The 21,475-nt window shown below is 35.8% G+C and overlaps 1 protein-coding gene across 5 annotated transcripts in view; it reads left to right on the forward strand.

Annotated features, from left to right (window-relative positions):
* The window catches only part of LOC132122460 (protein tweety homolog 2-like), a 51,547-nt gene that overhangs the window by 18,340 nt on the left and 11,732 nt on the right, over window positions 1-21,475 (forward strand). For all 5 annotated transcript variants that reach the window (XM_059532742.1, XM_059532741.1, XM_059532744.1 and 2 more), the window contains 5 exons: window positions 1,465-1,640; window positions 11,835-11,946; window positions 18,150-18,370; window positions 19,612-19,707; window positions 20,661-20,733. In XM_059532742.1, the coding sequence (XP_059388725.1) occupies window positions 1,465-1,640; window positions 11,835-11,946; window positions 18,150-18,370; window positions 19,612-19,707; window positions 20,661-20,733 (678 nt within the window). The remainder of the gene's footprint in view (window positions 1-1,464; window positions 1,641-11,834; window positions 11,947-18,149; window positions 18,371-19,611; window positions 19,708-20,660; window positions 20,734-21,475) is intronic.

Here is a 21,475-nt window from a genome sequence, read left to right on the forward strand (position 1 = left end):
TGACAATTAGCTGAATATAACCTACTTGTTTAATTATTGACACTTAGCCTGCATTAAAAAAAAAAAAAATGTGGCAATTAACATTTTATTCTAAAACCTTTATTTGTATATTGCAACATAATATTGCGCTCTACAATATTTCTATGAATAAATCTCTGACAGAGACTATCATCCTATCACTGTGTGCATAGTTAGTAAGTATGCTGACATCATCCATAGCAACGAGGTCAACCCAGCCCTTACTCTTAAGACTTCTGTCTGTTACTCATTTAAAGTTGGTCTCAGCAGCTTTGTGAATAGATTTTAAGAGAACTCTTGTTTTCTGGTTCTTTGACACATAAATGCAGCCACTGGAATTGTGGGTAGATGGGTTGACTCATTAGTCTTAAAGTTATGTGAGTGAATCAGATGTCTTAGGATGTCCGAGAAACCCTCAAAATGAGAGAGAATGTTGGATGTAGCTGAGAGAGACAGAGACAATGCAGGAAACAGGGATGGTGATGCAGCAAATATGGACTCTGGGCTGCTTGCTATAGCTGTCCTACTTTCTCTGCAGAGCCAAGAGCAGGATGGGATACGACATGGTGTGTGTGTGTCTATATAAGTGTGGCTTTGTTGAATAATTGTGCTGCCCCATCAGTTGTCATATTTATTCTCAGTCACTGCTTAAAGGCCATTGATTCCTGTCTGGGTAAAGGTTTTCAGCACAGTTAAGACCATTTTCAATGCCAAAAATGGATATCATGCTCCTTTTACAACATTGTGTAGTAGGCTACCAACCATTGGCAGAGTGTTGTCTTGTGCCCTCATTAAATACTCGGAGACTAAAATATCTCTGGATCTATAAACTGGAACTCTAAGTTATATGACCGTGTTGCAGCCAGAAAAAAACTCTGTTATCAGTGTACTGCGTTGTCTGTTCTCAGGGGGGGAAAAAATCATCTCAGGAGGTCGTGACTGCATTCTACATGAACAACAAACTTGACTGGTCATGGAACTTTTAACTTCAAATGCCACTCTTGCCAGTTCTGACTCCCCACTCACACCCCCCCCCCCCCATTTAAAATTCGACTTTGAATTCTATAAGGGTTCTATTTATCACTTTTTTTAAAAAGCCATATATATATAATTATTTTTTATTTTTTCAAATAACTACACTTACAAGGTTAGTAAGGGTTTCTTGTACCATCTTGTCATTTCATTGTCTATGACTCATGTCTCTGAATCTTTTATTATTAAACTGTCTGTTTTGCTATTCTACTGATTTAGTTGTATTTTTGTACTCATGTCAGTTATTATATTTAGATATGTTTTTTTTTTTTAAAGCTGTTGACTTTTATCATTTTTAAAATCAGCAGCATCATAATTAATTTACTTGCATAATTTAAAATTGTTCACATTGAAGCAGGAAAATTACAGAGCAAAAACAAAGAAACTTCTATCTCATGTATTTGTGTGTTCCAGTCGCTCATCTTCCTGGGCTGTGTAGCAGCAGCTGGGCTCGGTGTGAACCTGCTGTGTCTGGCCATCTACCTGAGCTGCCTGTGCTGCTGTCGGAAGGATGAGGAGGAAGAGGAAAGTAAGAAATCCAACTCTTGCTGTGTCACTTGGACTGCTGTTGCTGCCGGACTCATCTGCTGGTACGTACCACCCACCGTTCTCACGCTGAGAGGATAAAGGATCAAGATGCAGGCAGCATAGTTAAGCACTTTAAGGTTATGGGAGAATTATGTGGTTATATATTCATCATGGTCTCTGGTATGGGTAGATTTCATTAAGAAGGTCTTTGTTGTCATCTGTCGCACAATTTTCAGTATTGAAATGAGTGATGAGAAAGCTTTGCATCAACATGGCAAACACTAGAAAAATCCCCTTAAGCAAATTAGCTCATATATTCTGGCTGACATATCTTCCTCATTATGTTCCACTTTTTTTTTTTCCTCTTTGAGTCTCTTCCTTCCATTGCTCTCTCTCTCTCTCTCTCTCTCTCTCTCTCTCTCTCTCTCTCTCTCTCTTTGCATCTCAGTGTTTCTAAAAAACATGCTTAGTTACTTCTGATGAGTCTGGTCATTTTAAAGCCCAGTGTCTGGAGGAACCAAACAACCAGTGAGTAAATAAACTGTATGTACTCGTGTAACAAAAGGAAGAGTCTGAGAACACTAACATATTAAACAGAGAAAGATTATATATGATGTAAAAAACTGCCTCATTTCTGTGTTTAATGGGTCATTTAATGAAAAAAATTATTTTGAGATATTGAGTTAATTGTGCTATGAAAACTGTAATTTTCACAAATCAAAACATTTTCCACATTCCAAAACAATTGAAAAAAAAAATCAATTTTAATGTTTAATATGAGGTTAAAGGTTTGTGTGTGTGTGTGTGTGTGTGTGTGTGTGTGTGTGTGTGTGTGTGTGTGTGTGTGTGTGTGTGTGTGTGTGTGTGTGCACGCATTTAACTTCATATTAAACATTGACCTTGATTATAAAAATTGCAATTTCAAATATAATTTATTTAATTTTAAAGAAATGTATAGTTTTATTCAGCAAGGACATATTAAATCGGTCAAAAGTGAGACATTTTTACCTTATTTTGTAAAAACAGACGTATACATGTTTTATATATAAACATTTTTATACTATGCTATACATTTTATACTATTTGATATATATATATATATATATATATATATAAAGTTTTGACCCCTTTTGTTCTTAAGCAAAAATCACAGCCTCTGTATCTCACTCACACTCTTCTTTGCTGTCATTTTATTTCCCAGAGTTTCATTGCACTGAGCTGTCAGGTTTATTCTCCTGCTCTATAACAACATTGGTTCACTGGGTCACTTCAGGTAATGCTGTTCTGTGCTCGGTTGCAGAGAGCAGTCTGCATTCCTGTCTGAACACAATACTGCTGACCAGTGATAGAAACACTTTAGTTTTGTTTTGGGCCACATTGTCCATCACGTCTGAGTTGGAGGAGGGGTTGTTGGAACACTCAGAGTCTGACTAGGATTTAAGACTTCAACAAGGGGTTAAATAGCCTTGGACATTCTGAGACGGCCCTCTGACCTCTGCTCAGACACTGTGCACTTTTCTGCCTCCATCATCCACAAGCGGCATTCAGCTACAGGTCTTAGTGAACATGGCTGTCAAGCTCCAAAAAGGAACAAAAAACACCATAAGAGAACTTGTAAAGGAGTCCATTTGACTTGTATGCTACACTTGAAGTCTTCTGAAGCCATGTAATGGTTGTATTTATAATGAACAGAAATGTAGGTTGGTATTCACCTTAAAGTTCCCCTCTGTTGCATTTCTTAAATCTCATTCCCATCCTAAATTTTTGAGCTAGTACATAGCAAATAAAAGTTAAGTGCAAAATAAAGATTATCAATGAACAAATTAGTATTGTATGACTGCTGAAGACTTGAAATGTATGAGTCTCTTATTGTTTTGTCAGGGCTTTTCCAACTTTTCCAAAAAATGAAGCATGATATTTTAAAGACATGATTTCAAAATCAATTGGCTTTAATATTGTTACTGTACTAAAGTCAAAGCAAACTATTGGGATATTATCTGAAGAATATTTACTTTGTATAAACTTAACGGCATGTATTTTTTTTACCCACTATTAATGTTAATATATTGGTGTAATTTAGATTTTTTTTTTCCTTCCATACTGTGACAAACAGTGAAAATTATCAAATTAGTTGAAAAAAAAAGAGAGTCTCGGTTCAGTGCTCTGGTTGTTCATTGGGAACACAAAAATTGGAGAAATTAAATGTATGCATTGATGAAACATTCACAATAAGATCAATAGCATGCATTTAGAAAATAGATTTTTCATTTTATATGGACTTTTACCAGATTTCAAGATAGTATTACTAGATAAAATGTTAAAATTGAGAGAAATAATGCAATAATGATTAACCTCTTGACTCCAGACCAGTCTTCAGAAAGCAAAAACAAACTGTAATATCAAATTTGATTAGTATTAATAGCATTAAAAAAAAAAAAACTAATCCCAGTACTGCTATATGATGTTTTTGCCCTTTCCACAAGTTGGTATGATTCTTTAGGGTCTTCATGAAATGTCTGCAAAATACTTTGGTTAAAATGTTCATCATACTGCGCAGAAAATCAAAGCGGCTTTGTAACTGAGACTGTTTAGGTTTTTTGTAGAATAAAAAAAGGAGTGAATAGATTATTACCATTGGTGGTGGTTGTGTCCACACACTGCTAAGACACATTTATATGCGAACACCATGTAAAATGTAATAATGTATCCGATAACCCCTTTAAATCTTGACAGTCGTAGGGAATTAGTCAGTTTTGGTTTCAAGTAGTCATGAGTTGGTCTGCAAAAAAGGATATCTTTGCAGACAGCTACATTCACAGACCTTCAAGGACTTAACTCTTGGGAGCTTCACTACATAGAGCTCTCTTAAAGCAAGTAGTTGTTACTTTGACATGCTAATAGCAGAAGGGGAGTTATCTAATCTAACTCAGTGCTCCAGTCTCCCAGCAGGCACTATCTCAGCTGTTACATCATCTCAGCGCTGCTGGAGAAATGCTGAGCCCTAAAGTGCTCAATTGAATTAGTTTGTGTTGTATATGAATGTGTGTTTAACAATGTGCGTATGTTTATGAGACACCATCCACTCTTTTAGTCCCATGACACTCATCTGTGTTGATCTTATTAAGTTAGCATTATGACTGTTGGTATTCTGAACGCTTTTGTGGTGAAACAGAGCCCACTGTTGGGTTAAATGCAGAAACGTGGTCCGAGTTTAACAGCAGGAATTTAGTCTGAATGTCACAGCTAAGAAGAACATCGTCTTGGCTGATAGTTCTGAATTGGGCTTGCATACCTTGAATTTTTTCTATTTTATATATATATGTATATGTGTGTGTGTGTGTGTGTGTGTGTGTGTGTGTGTGTTTGTGTATGTATATATATATATATATACATTTTTATATATATATATATACATTTATATATATATATATATATATATATATATATATATATATATATATACATTTATACATTAAATATAATCAAAACAAGACAGAGAATAAATAAATAAATAAATATATATATATGTATATGTACGTATTAGTCAATATATATCGCCCAACCCTAATATATTCTGGTTCAGATGATATCAGCATAAATGTAGTTATTTTAGTATGTTATGGATTCTGGAACCTTTCATCAGTGTCACCTTGCTGGCATTGTATCTTATAACTTGATCATTCACTGAAGTCTGTCTGTTGACATTTTGCGTTTTCTGTTCAGTCATCTTTGGAAATTTTAAATTAAACACTCCTAACCTCACCTTCCATCATTTATGTGGTTTTGCTAAAACTGGCAGGATGTCTCAGCAAGGCTGACTTCATCTACATTAAAAATGAATGTAGTTTGTAGCAGAAGTATTTCTGCAGTGTCCAGAAGCAAATCATAGGTTTGCTTGGTTAGTTGGATGGATAGGTGAGCAAGTAGATAGACAAGGGATTTTATGGCTCAAAATCAATTCTCTGTCTCAGCGAGGGTCTCGAGTCAAGCAGTGTGATGTGATAGAGCTCTATAGGGGTCCTAGATTGTTCTCAGGTGAGGTGATGGGTATTAGAATCTAAAATGTATCTCTAATAAATTTGGATTTGTTTTGAACAATTTAATATCAGATCAATGTAAATCTTGTTTGGCCAAATTTAAATGCCATTAAAAAAGGTCTTGACTTGTTTTAGTGTTTTAAATAAAGGGTCATATCATGAGGAATTAAATTGTTTTTGATCTTTTGAAATGCAATTTTATTTTAATATCAAAACATACTGTAACTTTCAGAACTCAAAACTTTGTTTTTTTAAACAAAGCTGAAGAAAATAATTAAAAGCAACAACACTCAAATGCTAGTATTTTCTGCAGGTGAAACTGGCCCTAATTGCAGATGATGCTTTCCATGATGCCACTCTAGGTGTAGAGGGTCTCATTTTGACTACATAATGTGAGAATCTTTCTCTTATTTTCTGCTTGAATGTACTGCTCTTTTTTTTAAGTCCCTTAGATCACAACATGAATAACATTTTCATCTGCTTTGATTAAAGTAAAATGAAATTTAAATCAATAAACTAGTACTGACTATAGCCTTCAGTGGTTGTAATATCAAAATTAGCATACAGATATAACAGTTATAAAAAATATTGAAATCAGACAAAAAAAAAAATCCATTAATAGAACTGAGTTGACTTGTTCTGAAATTGCAATTTTTCTGCTGTAAAAAGACAGGTCTTCTGTCATTGTTTCAGAGCCTCCGTGTGATTCATGGTCCACCTCATGACATGACCTCTACATATCTCACAATAGCTTTCACTGACAGGTAAAAGAGAAGAGAGAAAGAAATCTTTTTTGCCTGCTCTGCTTCACCTGTATATGTGGACACCAGTTCTCTGCCACACACACACACACACACACACACACACACACACCTGCTCTCTGACATCTGTAACCTATTGTCAGCTTCCTGTTTGGGGTGTGCAAGGCTCATTCCTGACACCCACTGCTCAGCATATGGTTGATGGCGATGATTTTAGAGCAGCACACTTTATACTTGTCTTTAATATATATTATATATATATATATATATATGAACAGATGCTTAGCCCTGAGCAGTGTATGCATTTCATAACCTGCAATATATTTATAAAAAGTTAATAGTTTCATAAAAGTGTCTTTGTAATCTAATATCATTTTCAAATCAGTGTCGTTTCTTACCTTCCTTTCTTGTAAGGAAATTGACATCAAATTGAAGTGAATGGAAAATTCATTTCATGCATTAAACCAAATCCCCCCCAAAAAAGCCACTAATATGCTGACGTATGATGTTATATTTGATGTGATGTAGATATTACCACTTAGTGCAATTGTGTCCTTGTGTAGTATTTTTATTTTGAAGAACTTGAAGCAGGAAGTTGTGGCCTACAGTTTGAGGGTGAGTAACCAATGTGGTGTTCATCAGTCATGTTCTAATGAATCATGCAGGACCAAAATGGCTTGACAGATGGTTGTAGCTTCAGCAAACAAGCCTGCCCATCCCCTACAAAATAATGTGGGGATCTTGTTTTGATGTTCATGCCCTGTGGTGGCATGAACAAAGAACCCAACGACTGAAAGAATGAATGAATGAACGCAAATGCATCATAACGAAACGCTGCTCCCCTCAGGGGAGGAGACTTCTAAGGACATACAGAAATCAATATCAGTTGTGAAAGATGCCTCATTTTGCAAAGAAAACTAAAAAAATAAATACAAATTAAAAATAGAAATTAAATTAAAGCAAGCAAACACAGAGTCCAATTTTATTTTTTAAATCCATACTCAACACAGGAAACCCTCTCACTCTCTTTTTTTCTACATCATTGATAAAAGCACTAGCAATATTTTAGCCATTATTAATGTGCCTGCTTTCAGACCTGGTTTTTGAGGCCAGAGTAGAGCTTTTTTTGGCACTGTTTTTGACCTAAAGTCATTTAAAAGCAAACATCTTAAGGCACTGAGGTTCTTGTGGAAATTATAGCATTAGCACTTTGGTTCTTATTATGTATTATGTATTATTGTAGCTGTTACTCTAACTGTTCATATGCCATGTGTGCATTTTAGTGAGTGAATGGTAAAATTTACAATACTGTTTTAAAATAATTTTAAAAGACACCCCCCCCACCCCCCCAGCAAGAATGCATTAAATTAATCAAAACTAGAGAAATACTTTGAAAAAGTATTTGTCATTTGAATCGTTCATTCAAAAGATTCTAATTGAGAAACAGAACAGGTCCTTATGAATTGAGACACTGACTCCTTCATTTATTTTTTTTTTTCTAATCTTTTTTTTTTCTTTAGAATCATGAGAATAATGATCTAGATATAGAATTTATGGTCCTATATATAGATTGAGAATTGTGTTTATATATATATATATATATATATATATATATATATACACACGATTCTCAATTTATCCAGAATCTTGCAGCTGTAGTTTACATGTTGTTTATTGCTGCATATAATTCATTAAAATAGAAGTTTAATTTCATAAAGTACAAGTTGATTTCACAAAGCGCCTACAATTTTTTTTTTTTTTTTTTTTTTTTTTTGCATTTTGTTTTTTTTTCGGTTGAATAAAAGACTATTTTCCCCTATATATTTCATTATTGAGGATTCCTTCAAAAAAGGCTAAAAATCTCATCTCGTTCTCGTGAACCCAGTCTCGTGTCTCATCTTGTGAGATAATGGTCTCTTCACACCCCTAAATACTGCTAATCAAATCTGCCAATTTAAGTGCCAATTTTTTATGAGAAAGCATGTATCTCTCTCTTTCTCCTTCCCCTCCCCAGTGCAGCTCAATTTTCCTGTGCACTTTTTAAATCGGTGGCGGATCAGGAGAATGACACAGTTTGGCTAGAGGCATCCAGCTAATGAGAATTTAGTCTTCCCATAATTTTAATAAAGTCCTTTGTTCCAGGCTGCACACATTCTCCTGCACATTGTTTCAGCTTAAGGCAGCACACGACCATAGGGCACTGTGCATTCTTTGGAGTGAGTGAGGAGTCATAAAGACACGCTCATAAACACAAACACAAAGTCAAGAAGCTTTGGAGGAATCATTTCACTTTTACATTTCCCCAGGAGCCCCTGTGTCGCTCCATACTGTGAAGTCTGATCTAAATTCACTCTCAATTCTTCAGTTTACACCGGACCGAGAACAGATTTTGCATTTCATTACTCATTGCTCATTACGGTCCCAAAGTGTCGAATTCAAGTTACACACAAAGGAGGGTCAGTCAGGAAGAGAATTTAAAGGGCAGCTTATATGAACAATGCACTGCAGGATATGACTTCACTTCCTGTGCAGTGTTATTGATCTTATAGGGTATCTGGGGGCTAATGAACCAAATACCTAGAACAGAGATGAGTCTGGCTGTTTTGATGACATCATTCTATCTATGTGAGATGCTTCTTGTTCCCATTGGTGAGAAGATCATGACTTGGGGCGGAGGGAATGCACTCTCATGCTAATATTCTTTGTTTCATGCCAAAAACTCATTAACTTGTTTCTCTGGTATTGTAGATTATCTCAAATGGACTGTGGTCAGTCCGCATTTGGACCATTGTCTGATTTTATGAAGCGGTGTAATGAACAAAATAAAAATGATGCTTGCAGTGAATTATCATGAGTATGTCTTCACCAGTCCAATATTACTGGATATGTCAGTGCAGTAAATTTTAATATACAGCCCAAACAGTTGTAGAGACTGTCCAAAACTTGCCAGTATGATACTAGAGTGTTGTGGGTGGTTAGTAGGTGGATGTTTACAAGCCCAAAGTCTCTGTGGCATTCTAGTACTCGGATATGTCACAAGCTCCTACAATGTATGATTCGGATTAATTTTTATCTCTTTCTCTTGTCCTCATAGTAGGGATGAATCAAATTTTCATCCGGCATAAATTATCGGCCGAAAGTGCAATTTCTGGTTTTCGTCTGCAAGAGAAAATGGGCATAATAATGAGCCAAAAAAAATAATGACCTCCCAATCTCAATTCGAACAGCTGAGTCTTTAGTCATTTTCAAAAAGCATCTAAAGACATCTTTTTTGCCAGCACTTGACCAACTAATACTAGCACTTACTTTTTCTTTTCTATTCTATTCTATTCTATTCTATTCTTAAAAAAACAAACCTTGCTATGTGTACTGCGCTAGACTAACTGAGACTTGTTCTCTCTCGTTGGTCTGGTTGCTTCTATCATTCTCATTTGTAAGTCGTTTGGATAAAAGAATCTGCTAAATGATTAAATTTGAATGTGTCTGGAGTAGCGCTAGTGTGCTGTAACATGGCAACATTAGTAAAATGATGCTACTCTCTCGTGACTGTCTGCTCTGCTCACATGCTCTGATAATAATAGTTTAGGATTATATATAATTTGGATAATTAGCTTACTGTATTTTTTGGACTACAAGTCGTACCTGAGTATAAGTCGCATCAGTCCAAAAATACGTCATGATGAGGAAAAAAACATAAGTCGCATTTATTTAGACCCAAGAACCAAGAGAAAACATTACCGTCTACAGCCGCGAGAGGGCGCTCTATGTCTTCAGTGTAGACTACAGGAGCACTGAGCAGCATATAGCGCCCTCTGGCAGCTGTAGACGGTAATGTTTTCTCTTGGTTCATTTCTCTTGGTTCATGTCAAATTAATTTTGATAAATAAGTTGCACCTGACTATAAGTCGCAGGACCAACCAAACTATGAAAATAAAAAATAATTTATTTATTTAATAATATTAACGTAACACTTTACAGTAAGATTCCATTAGCTAGTGTTAGTTAATATAGCCTATTTACTAGCATCAACAATACAGTACAGTATTTATTCATCTTTTCTAATGTTAGTTAATTAAAATGCAGTTGTTCACTGTTAGTTCATGTTAATTCAGAGTGCATTAACTGTTAACAAGCACAACTGTTGATTTTGATAATGCATTAGTAAATGTTGAAATTAACATCAACTAAGATTAATAAATGCAGTAGTATTGTTTATTCGTTCATGTTAACTAAAGTAGTTAGCTAATGTTAACTAATGAACCTTATTGTAATGTGTTACTAATATTAATATAAATTCTGTCAAATCTTATTGTTACTTTCAGTAGTATATATATATATATATATATATATATATATATATATATATAATATTCTGTATCATTAAAATTGAGTTAAATTAAAAAGTCTTACAGAATGAGTTTGTATTATTTAATAAAATATTAAATAGCCTAATCATTACAAGGCATTTTCACGTTTTATCCCAGATTTTTGATCTCATGGTTTTTGTGAAATGTTCTTGCTGGCAAAAGGCAACATCTTGTTTGTCGTTTCCTCAACCCTTATGTTATTTGTTATTATGTGTCTGGGGAACATTAGCCTCTGGCTCAGTACGGCTCCTGCTGAATATTAAAGACCTGCATGTGGCATGTGTGCACTACCCATCCTACCACAGCGCCTTTATTTTCCAGTCATTTAACTTGAGATCCATATAGAGCCTATTCATTCCAAAATGATGTTTGTTTGAGCTCAAGAAACATTTTCTGACATGGCTTACTCAGCAGCTGACTTCAGATTGTCCCAGTTGATGATTGGTTTTATAATATTGTTGATATTTTCAACTAAAACTATTAAATCTTTTTTGGTAGCTGAAATAAAATAAACTATAAATATAAGATGAAAAACATAAACTTAAAAAGAAAAGCCTAAACTAAAATGTTGCATTGGAAATAAGTGACTAAAATGATTTAAACTGAAATTTGAATTAAAATTAATTGAATTAAAGCCATTTCAAAATAAAGACTAATAATAATGACATGACTGCGTAAATTACTTAAATTTAATTAAAAAAGGAAAGCTGGAAATAAATATTAAGAAATGTTAATAATATTATAAAATGTTAATATGATACTTGATGATACTTGCAGTACGTTTTTGCTTAAAGTGAAGTGCATAAAGCACAATTTATTAACAGCTTCAATTGTGTTACTTTTTTCCATCTTTTTCAGCCATGTAAATAAATATGGTAAATGTGCATGCTTAATGGTAAGTAAAAAGCATGATAAAACAGCCCAAATATTTAATAAAAATCACGCAAGGAGGAAGGGATGTGTATAACTTTGTGAATGACAGGTGTTTAAGATCTCTGGAAACACCGGATTTCTGCATGTGCGTATTCTGTAAGGACCTGATGATTACAATGTGTGAACTAATTGTAACTTTTCACCTTGTGACTTTTCAGTGTTGCCGTGGGAGTTGGTTTCTATGGAAACAGTGAAACCAATGATGGGGTGTACCAGCTGACCTATTCTCTCTATAATGCTAATCACACGCTGGCGGGAGTGGACAGTTTGGTAAGTACAAATATAGCAGCGTTGACTATAAATAACACCCTGAGACAGTTTTTGACTCCCTGACCAACTTAAGTCTTGACTGATTTCAGCTGAAGTGTCCCAATAGTCTTGCTGACTTCTCCCAAGCAAATATACTCCCTCTAAAGGCTCTATTATCTCTCTTCCCTCCCCACAAATAGTTCTGCACTTTCTATCAAAGCGTTCCTTCCAACTAAACCTCAGCCAGATGGTCTTTATATCCAGGTCAGGTGCCTGTGCCTGTTAAAACCTTTTTTTTTTTTTTTGCCAATTGGCGCTGCTAAAATTTCATGGGATCCCCACTGAGTGCATGATTGATTTTCTGACATCCCTTTGCAATAGCAAGGACGACGCTGAAGATATATGCAGCTACGTGCAACTACTCAGTGTCTCTGGAAAGAAGTGAATGACAAGGGGTGTATCTGTGTGTGTTAGAAAATGTACACACACTCTAGTGTGTTTCTGTGATATGGTGTTGTTGGAGAAAATACCTCAAAAAAATTTTTCAGGCTTTTATGTTTAAGCAGTTATGAAGTCCCCTTTTTCCTTTCGTCATTGTCCTTTTGATCTTCCATTGTCCAAGGCCCAAAAGGCTGGGGCATGAATAAAACCTTATTTATGTTTTGTCAGCCATACCTATTTATATCAGTCTTCGTTTTCTGATCCAGATGTGTAGAGCTGACAGTGACACTAAATCTAAATATATCTTTCTAATCTATCTTATCTATCTATCTATCTATCTATCTATCTATCTATCTATCTATCTATCTATCTATCTATCTATCTATCTATCTATCTATCTATCTATCTATATCATCTCATCTATCTGTTGTTCTATCTATCATCCTGTTTGTCTGTCTGTCATTCTTTTGTTCTGTCCGTCCATCCATCCATCCATTTATCCATTCATCAATTCATTCATCGTTCTGTTTGTCCATCCATCCATCGTTCTGTAATTGCATCCATCCATCCATCCACCATTTACTGTGTTCCTCCATCCACCCATTTATCCCTCCATCCTTCCTTTATTTAGTCTGTTCATTCATCCATCCATCATCCATCATGTAGTTCCATCTCTCTATCCATCCATTGTTCCGTCTGTCCTTCCATCCATCATTCAGTCCATCCATCCTCTCATACATCCGTTCATCCATCATCCATAATTCTGTCTGTTCATAGCTGTTCATAGCATCTGTCATTCTCTTATTCTGTCATCCGTCCATCCATCTATCATTGTTTGTCTATCATTCTGTTGTCTGTCCATCCTTTCATCCATCATTGTTCTGTCATCTGTCCATCCATCCAATGTTCTGTCCATCCATCCATCCATTCATCCATCTGTTGCTCCTTACTTCCTATTTGTTGTTCCACCGGTCTACCAGACGGTTTCTCTACAATTACATACAGCTGCTATTATAAGATGTTGTATGAAGAGTACAATTTGATAGTCACCCCTGTTAGTAAAAAAGTCATCATTCCCAGATACTGTCAGTATGAGGTCCACTGGACATCATCCCAACTCTAGTGATGGCATCATTAACCCAAACCTAACCTTAAATGTATTTTCAAGTGAGCAGCTGATGACAAATTTATCCACTTCCATATAGATCTTAACAAAAAAAAATTGTGCAAGTTTAAGTGCAAACATCTCACAAGCTATACATCAGTAATCCACAGATGTTCAGCTCACTTACACCTGTTGTACAAGCCTTCAGGGAAGTGTTGATGCTGTGATTCTGAACTGAACGGAGACTGAAGGCGCTCCGAGCATCTGCCCGCTTACACTGCTGAGGAGTTGAGGATTAACTCCCCATCTGCATTAATGGAGATTAATGCATATGTTTCTGTCTCACTCTGAATTATGAAGCACACACTTATTTGAGGTCAACTTGATTCCCTCAACACACTCTCTGAGTCATCACAAGCCAAAAGGCAGAACAGACCTAGGAACTTCTCTTTTGGGGAAAAATCAGCCGTAATTTTCATTAGCAGTCTGCCTCAGAGAGATAAGAGCACATTGTTGTGAAAAAATGATGTAATGGTGCTTGGAAGGACTAGAGATGTTTTTGATCTTCAGTTCACGACCTCAGATTAATGTCAGCTAGCTTCAAGAATCATCAATACATTTATCTAAGCTTGCCATCAAGTAAAAGAGACCCTCCATTCTTGAAATGCTCCTTAGAGACCAGGTCCTTCAAATGGTACAAAGTGTCCACTGTCTGAAATCCCAGCATGCAATGCAGATAATTAGCCATGAACCCTGCAACAAAGGCTTTGATGAAGTCACTTGTGGAAATCTTTGACTTCCTGATTGAGGCTCTTCAATGGCTCTGCCTGGCTGAAAACAATGATTTAATTTGACATCCACTGCACACAGATGCTCGTTCTTTCTCACACACAGACATGCACACACACTCTTCTTGTTTGAAAGCACTGGGCTGCCCTTTCAAAAGAGTCAAAACAAGGGTTTTGCAGGGGTGTTGAGCAGTGACTGCTTGGTTTTCGGGTTTATTGGTTCTGGGCCAGAAGGTCTCTTGTTCACCTCTTCTCAAGACCCCCTCTGGGCTTGCAAATGAACTGTGTGGCTTCCTGTGTGGATCTGTTTTGTGTTCACAGAGGTATCTAGGGATTAACATGGACATAAATTACTTGGTTTGAGTTACAGGAGAACCATAATGCTGTAGATAGATTGTTGGGCAACATGTTACATGTGTATTATGTTGTGTGCACTTTATAAAATGTATATAAAATAATTCATTTATAATTCATTCATTTAATTATTTAATAATTAAATTATATTTCACTGTATTATAGATAATTATAATTAAAATCATTATTATTATTATTCATTCTCAATATTGTAATTTTCAAAGATAATTACTCTTATTCAAAGATATTATTCTAAAATAATATCACTCACTATTCTAATTATATTCTTAAAATAAATAAATAAATCTAACTGCCTTTCTATTCTTTTTTATTCTATGTTTTGTTTTTATTTATTATATTATTTAAAAGCTACGTGTACTGTGTTTAAGCTAACTGAGACTTGTTATAACTCTTATATATCATTGCTCTTTTGTTGTTTTTGATTGCTTCCAATGTCCTCATTTTTAAGTCGCTTTGGATAAAAGTGTCTGCTAAATGACTAAATGTAAATGTAAAATCTATGTCAGTAAACCACATTCATGGTCATTGTGACAACTTACCCCATGTAGTGTGTTTACATGCTTTCTGTTTAATGTAACTGTATTTATTTTCCAGGTAATAATTCTGAAAATGTCCAATACTTTTGTATTCAATATAGGAAAAGGAAATAATATTTCAGATTTTTTTTGTCATGGTGGATACTGGATACAGAATGTCAACAGAGCTTTGTTTTTCTATAAATACCTCCGTTCTCTGCAAGGTTTGACATGATGCAGAGCACTGGGTCGGTTTTTTTACCGTCCTCTCAGCTAGCGAAGGTCACTTGGTTTTTGTATTTTGTAATTTTTATTTTTATTTTTTACAGGCTTTGACCAGAATGTGGACATTTTCTGGACTCAAGCCAACTGCTTAACCATTTGATGTTTTCATTGAATGTAACCTTATGCAGAGTTTGAATTTTGAGTGAGAAGTACTTAGTGAAATGTTTGACCGCATAGATTAAAGTGTCACATTTGTGGACATTTCAGCTTAGGAGAAAGGCTGCAGAATGACTCGCTCAAGAAAAGGAAAATAGTTGAAGGCAGAGTCTGTTTGAAAGGGTTGTGATTTATTTTCAATCTCTGGGATGGAGGTTGACTGAGCTCTCGGTCAGGCTGGGCTCCAGGTGCAGGAGTATAAGCCACTTCAGTGCTCTATTGAGACTGCTTTCGGCCCCTAGTCCTTCTCTGTCCCCTCCTGACCATTCAGAGCAAACAAATCTGAGTCACAGGTGAATGCTAATTTGCTGGCTTAGCTACTAAACTGTTAGTAGAATTGTTAACAAGGATTGTCCTTTCTGATCTATTTATTTTAATTTTTCTTTTTTCTTCTGTTCCTTTCCAAATGACTTCCAGTATTCTAATATTTAGACTGTTTAATAGGGTGGAACACTGGAAATGTGTTAAAGGTGCAAGAATGCATGTTCTTCTGCAGTTTTGAAAGTTTTGCCAGTGGTTGGTGCAAAATTTGTGGGATTCTTACCATTTCAAATAACCCCAAAATTCACTGAAAGCCTCTCCAAGGAAATTACCCACATTCCTCTTGATATTCTTCACACACATTATCAGTTAACTGCAAGAGAAAATTGATAGAAAGTAATAAAGGAGCTGAGAGCTGTTTATCCATCACCCACAAGGCAGTTAATCAAACGTTCGTCATTCCTGAGATAGTTTTTTCCTTTCAGTGTCAGGTTCTGAAGGCTCAAGTTTCAACCCACCTCTTCTTGTAAGAGTCACATCTGATCTTTATTTTACTACTTCCTTGCAGTCTTTGTCCCCCTGTTGGTATTTATATGTTCATTTTTGGTTCTCAGTAACTATATTGAGAACCTCTGAACTAGTTCTACCAACAAACCCCTAGACATTCCCACAGCCGTTATTAGAAGACCTATGTGCAGTAAGGTCATCATTCCCTTTTTTGTAATCTCTCTCTCTCTCCCTTCTCATTTTATGTCTTACTGTTTTTGCCCCCCACAATTTTAATGGAGAAATAGAAAATCATATCTGGATATAGAGCAGGCAGCACCACTTAGTGCTTGTGTTCCATTTCACGCTTCAACTCTCCCATTCAAATTTAATTGCAGAAGCTCAGCGCCTACAGAAACCAGAGACAATCAATTAGAGCCGCAGCGCTGGGAGAAAAATCTCGGTCTCGTATCTTAACCACTTCCTCACATATGCATTACAGTTGTGGCTTAAGAGACACAGCTCAGATGTCTAGCGTTTGTTCATTAGCTGGCTTATTGGATTACGTCCGGCTGAGATATTAAACCCCACTGAGGAGGGGCCACACAATAAACTTTGCTATTCCCAAGAAACTTACAGAATGTTTTTCAAAATCACCTTTAGAAAAAAAAACAAAAAACATCAGGACTTTGGTGTTTCATGAAGATGAAAGGATTCAGGAAACTGCAGTGCTGATGTAAGATTCCATGAAAAATGAATCCGGCCAAACTAGACAATCAGTGTGGAATTGAGTTTCTCACAGCTTTGGGTATGAGATCACTACGCTCTCAAGTAGTGATGTCACAACCTAAAGCAAACTGCTGGGAATTGAGTCTGGGCCACGAGTGTTTGATTTCAGGATGTAGAGCATTTTACTGGGAATCCCCTGATTCTGTGCTGTTATATAGCTATTATTGATCTTTAAATATGCTGTATGTACTGTATGTGCATGCACACATTGGCCTCATCTGTTTTCTAACACAACACACTATTTAATGAAGCTTTTGGATGGGTCTATTAGAATGGATGAGGGAACACGAGTCTGGTTACAAACCGGCTTGTTCTCCGTGGCTGTTCACACAGAAAACAGCTCTTTTTATTGCTCATGCAGTACTTTCTGAAAAACCTAATTTAAGAAGCACATCTTGTGTCTTCGTGTTCTTGTTTATTCTGCATTTAATGTGCACATCAGCCAGATAAACCGATTTAGTGATGTTAAATTAACTCTAAAAGCTTTTCAATTACTTATTTTAAATTGATTATTTGAAAATGTGGTCTTAATGTTTTCAATGTTGAAAATTGCACAACCTGGAATAGTTTGAAAGAAGTCTGCTATGCTCACCAAGGCTACGTTGGTTTAATCAAAACCTTTAATGTGAAATATTATTACAGTTTGAAATAACTGTTTTTGATTTTAATATATTTTAAAATGTAATTTATTCTTGTGATTGCAAAGTTGTATTTTTAACTTCATTACTCCAGTCTTTAGTGTGACACGATCCTTTAGAAAATAATTTGGTGCTCAAGAAAGCTTTCTGCAAAAGTTGTGCTGCTTACTATATTTGTGAAGACATGATACTTATAATTTAGGGATTCTTTGATGAATAGAAAGTTTAAAAGAACAGCATTTCTTTGATTATTGTTTAAAGTCATTACTGTCACTTTTGATCAAATAATGCATCCTTGCTGAATAATGATTTTAGTTTCTTAAAAAAAAAAAAAATATGGTAGAGTATACCATACACAGTATGTCTATGTGTTATTTTCTCACAGGTCACTGGTACTGTGGGAGGCATGCAGAGTGGCCTGAACGAGCATTTGTCTCGACTGGGTGAGATCTTTGCAACTCGAGGAGACTTTGTGCAGACACTGCAGTTCATGCAACAGATGTCAGAAAACATCATGAAGCAGTTGCTTGGACTTCCTGACTGGGAAAAGGCGAAAGTAGACCTGGCCGCCATAGCTGATCAGACAGCATATGTGGAATATTACAGGTAATGATGAGAGCTGCCACCTTGAATCTTTCTATAATGTTCCTCTCCTGCAACAGGCCTACAATTTCAGTGCAATGGAGGTTTATTTGTAGCAGGCAAAAACATTATGAAATAATGCATCCTTGACTTTTCAGATTCCTCTAAGTGTGGTTGAGTGAAACACCATAGTAGTCCATCAGCGGCTAATGCATGACTGCATGTGTTTACAGTCAGTTTTATAGTTGCATTTAAAGCCATTTCCTCGTGTTAGATACTATAGATCACATGATATTTACCGCCGCAGCTTCACCGCTGGTCATCCATCAAAACATCTGCCAGTACCACATTCATATTCCTGTCATTATTCCACATTGCAGATGACAGGTTGATAAGTGATGATGTCACAATTCTTTCGTTTAGGTTGCCAGAAAAGTTCATATTTGATAGGAAGCATATTAATATAGCTGACATGTGCTAGTGATAATGTGAATGTGTCTGAGAGCAGTTTATAGGAAGAGACACGTTCATCTATTCCCCTCTGACAGGGTTTCAGCGGATGAAATATTAATACCTATAGATGTTGTTCATCTATTATGAATTATTTCCAGAGACGGAGAGCTCTGGAGTGGTCTAGGCAGAACACACATGCTAACAAGAAGATCCTATCTCTTAGCGACTGCGCTTTTGTAGCTTAGGAAAATCTCAGTCATGTTCTACTTAAGTATAAAACTTGAAATGCAACCTGAAATTTATGATAAATAAAAAAATGACACAAATTGTTGGCATGAAAAAAAGATTATAACAGGGATGTGGATAGCATAGATCTGATAATAACTTTGCCTTTAGAGAATCTGATGTGATGAGAGAAATGTTTCCTATTTTTATGTATTTATTTTGTTTTCTTGGTATTGTGTCAGATTTGAGAACAGTTTGAAATGCTGTTTAGATATTTCTGAAACTCTAGAGGAGATGCTTTTGACTGGGATTGTTTTTCTCAAGAGGAAAATCTGAGAAGCAGGTCTGTGTGAAACAGCTGAGAAATTAAAGAGATTCCGTTTGTCATTTTTTCTTTTAGATGGATACACAAACACACTCTTGCTTCAAACGATGTTTATTTTTCACACATATATTTATTAACAGTTTCTAAACTTGGCAGTATATATTGTGTGAATTATTGTCAGCATGTCTGTTCACGTCATTTAATGTGTGTTCATTAACTGCTTTTAAAAGTCTTCATCTGCTGGTTTTTCTTCCTTCTGAAGGTGGTTGACATACCTCTTGATTCTGATCTTGGATCTGGTCATCTGTCTTGCTGCTTGTCTGGGTCTGGCCAAACAATCCCGCTGGCTGCTCACTACGTGAGTACAAACATGACATTACACTGGGTTATCATGAGATGATGAATACTGGAATTAAAGAAAAAGATATAAAAAGAAAGTAGCCTCAGATTTTAAAACAAGTCCTATTGCCCTGATTTTCTTGAAAATACAAGTTCATTGTATCATGAGTTCCTATAATGCTCAGAAAACATCCTAACAAGACCATTTTAGGGTCAGATTAGGTATGGAAATGTCTGTTCTGCCGCAAAAAGCTTGGCTAACTTTATCTCAGGAAAGAAAAAAAATAATAAAAAATGTATGATATGACCCCCTTTAATGTTATGATACAAGATTGAATAGAAAGAAGTTAATTAAAAGAAAGATCAAAGAGAAAAGAAAAGCAAATAAAATGTTCTTCTCCTTCTCGAAGACTGGCTTTTAATGCTGTACACCTGAAAAGAACAATGTGTTTCATTACAGTTCTCATCTAAATGATAAATTAAAAAGGAAACCAGTAGCTTAGACGTGAGTAATTGTTTAATTTATCAGCTGGATTTTACTGCATGCTATTTCCTAAAGGAGAAAGTGTGTCATTTAGTAGCACAGTGGATTTCTGAGTGTAGAACACTTGCTGTCATGTTCAGTATAAAGGGAAGCGTTGGAGGTGTTCTGCAGTCTTGTGGAAGTAAAGGGAATGTGCTATCAGAGATATCCTAAATTGAGGTCAGTGATGGTATATATGGTACAAACCCTTAGTTTATAAAGATTCATAGGCGACACAATCTGTAGAACAAGCTCTGTTTGGTACTGTCTACCCAAATTTCTATCACACACAAACACAAAGCACAAACTGCATTATGCTTATGCATGGCTGAATCTCATGAAAACATAGTCACATTGTTGGACATGGACACACATGGACACTGGATATCAACTGGCAACCCAATATAGTATCGTAATTGTCAATCGTGTTTTTTATGGTGTGTGTGCAGGATGATGGTCTGCGGTGTTCTGACTCTGATATTGAGTTGGGCGTCTCTCGGAGCTGATGTGGCCACTGCAGTGGTAAGTACAAACCAACAAGACTGTTTTTCAATCAGTGATTCTGTTCAGGTCATTATCTATGGTTTTATATCCATTTGAGGCGGGTCACAGTCAGTCCGTCGCTATCAAAAGCTTGTTCATGTCATCTTGTTCATGTCTTCTTGCCTGAAGAAGGTGATAAAAGTCCAATTTATTGTGTTTGATGTGGGTGTGTGTGCAATCAAAAATGCTGTGGTTTATGTGTTAATTGGGAAAAGTTAAAAGTGGCAGATTTCATTAAACCACATCAATGAACGAAGAAGAAATAAAAGAAAGGGTAAGCACTGAATGGAGGTCCATCTTCAGGTAAAAGGCCCGATGGTTTTTTTGATTCAGACATTACTTCCACAACAGCATTTTGTTTATTTCACCGTCTAGATGAAATTGTGGTCTGGTCTAGTCTAGATGAAAGCAATTAAATGAATTCAGATTAAATAAAATGAATTGCATTTTTTTGTTTTGCTTTTTTTATTATTAATTTAGGCTTTTCATTTAGTCTCAGAACTGAACTAAGAGAGCTTCCCTGTAGAGTCGTGGGAAAATCAGTTTTGGCAAAGTTTTATGGCAGGGTGTGATTCATTTAACTTTTCTCTTACAAACTGTTTCACTCACTCACCCACTTATTCTCCTACTCATAACTGTAACTGGCAGCTTATGAATGCAGTTTAAAAGCTACCCACAAACCTATTATATCCATCAAAAAAGCTAACAGTATGGAAGAATC

The sequence above is a fragment of the Carassius carassius genome, chromosome 40 (genome assembly GCF_963082965.1).
Source record: "Carassius carassius chromosome 40, fCarCar2.1, whole genome shotgun sequence".
Classification (NCBI taxonomy): Eukaryota; Metazoa; Chordata; class Actinopteri; order Cypriniformes; family Cyprinidae; genus Carassius; species Carassius carassius.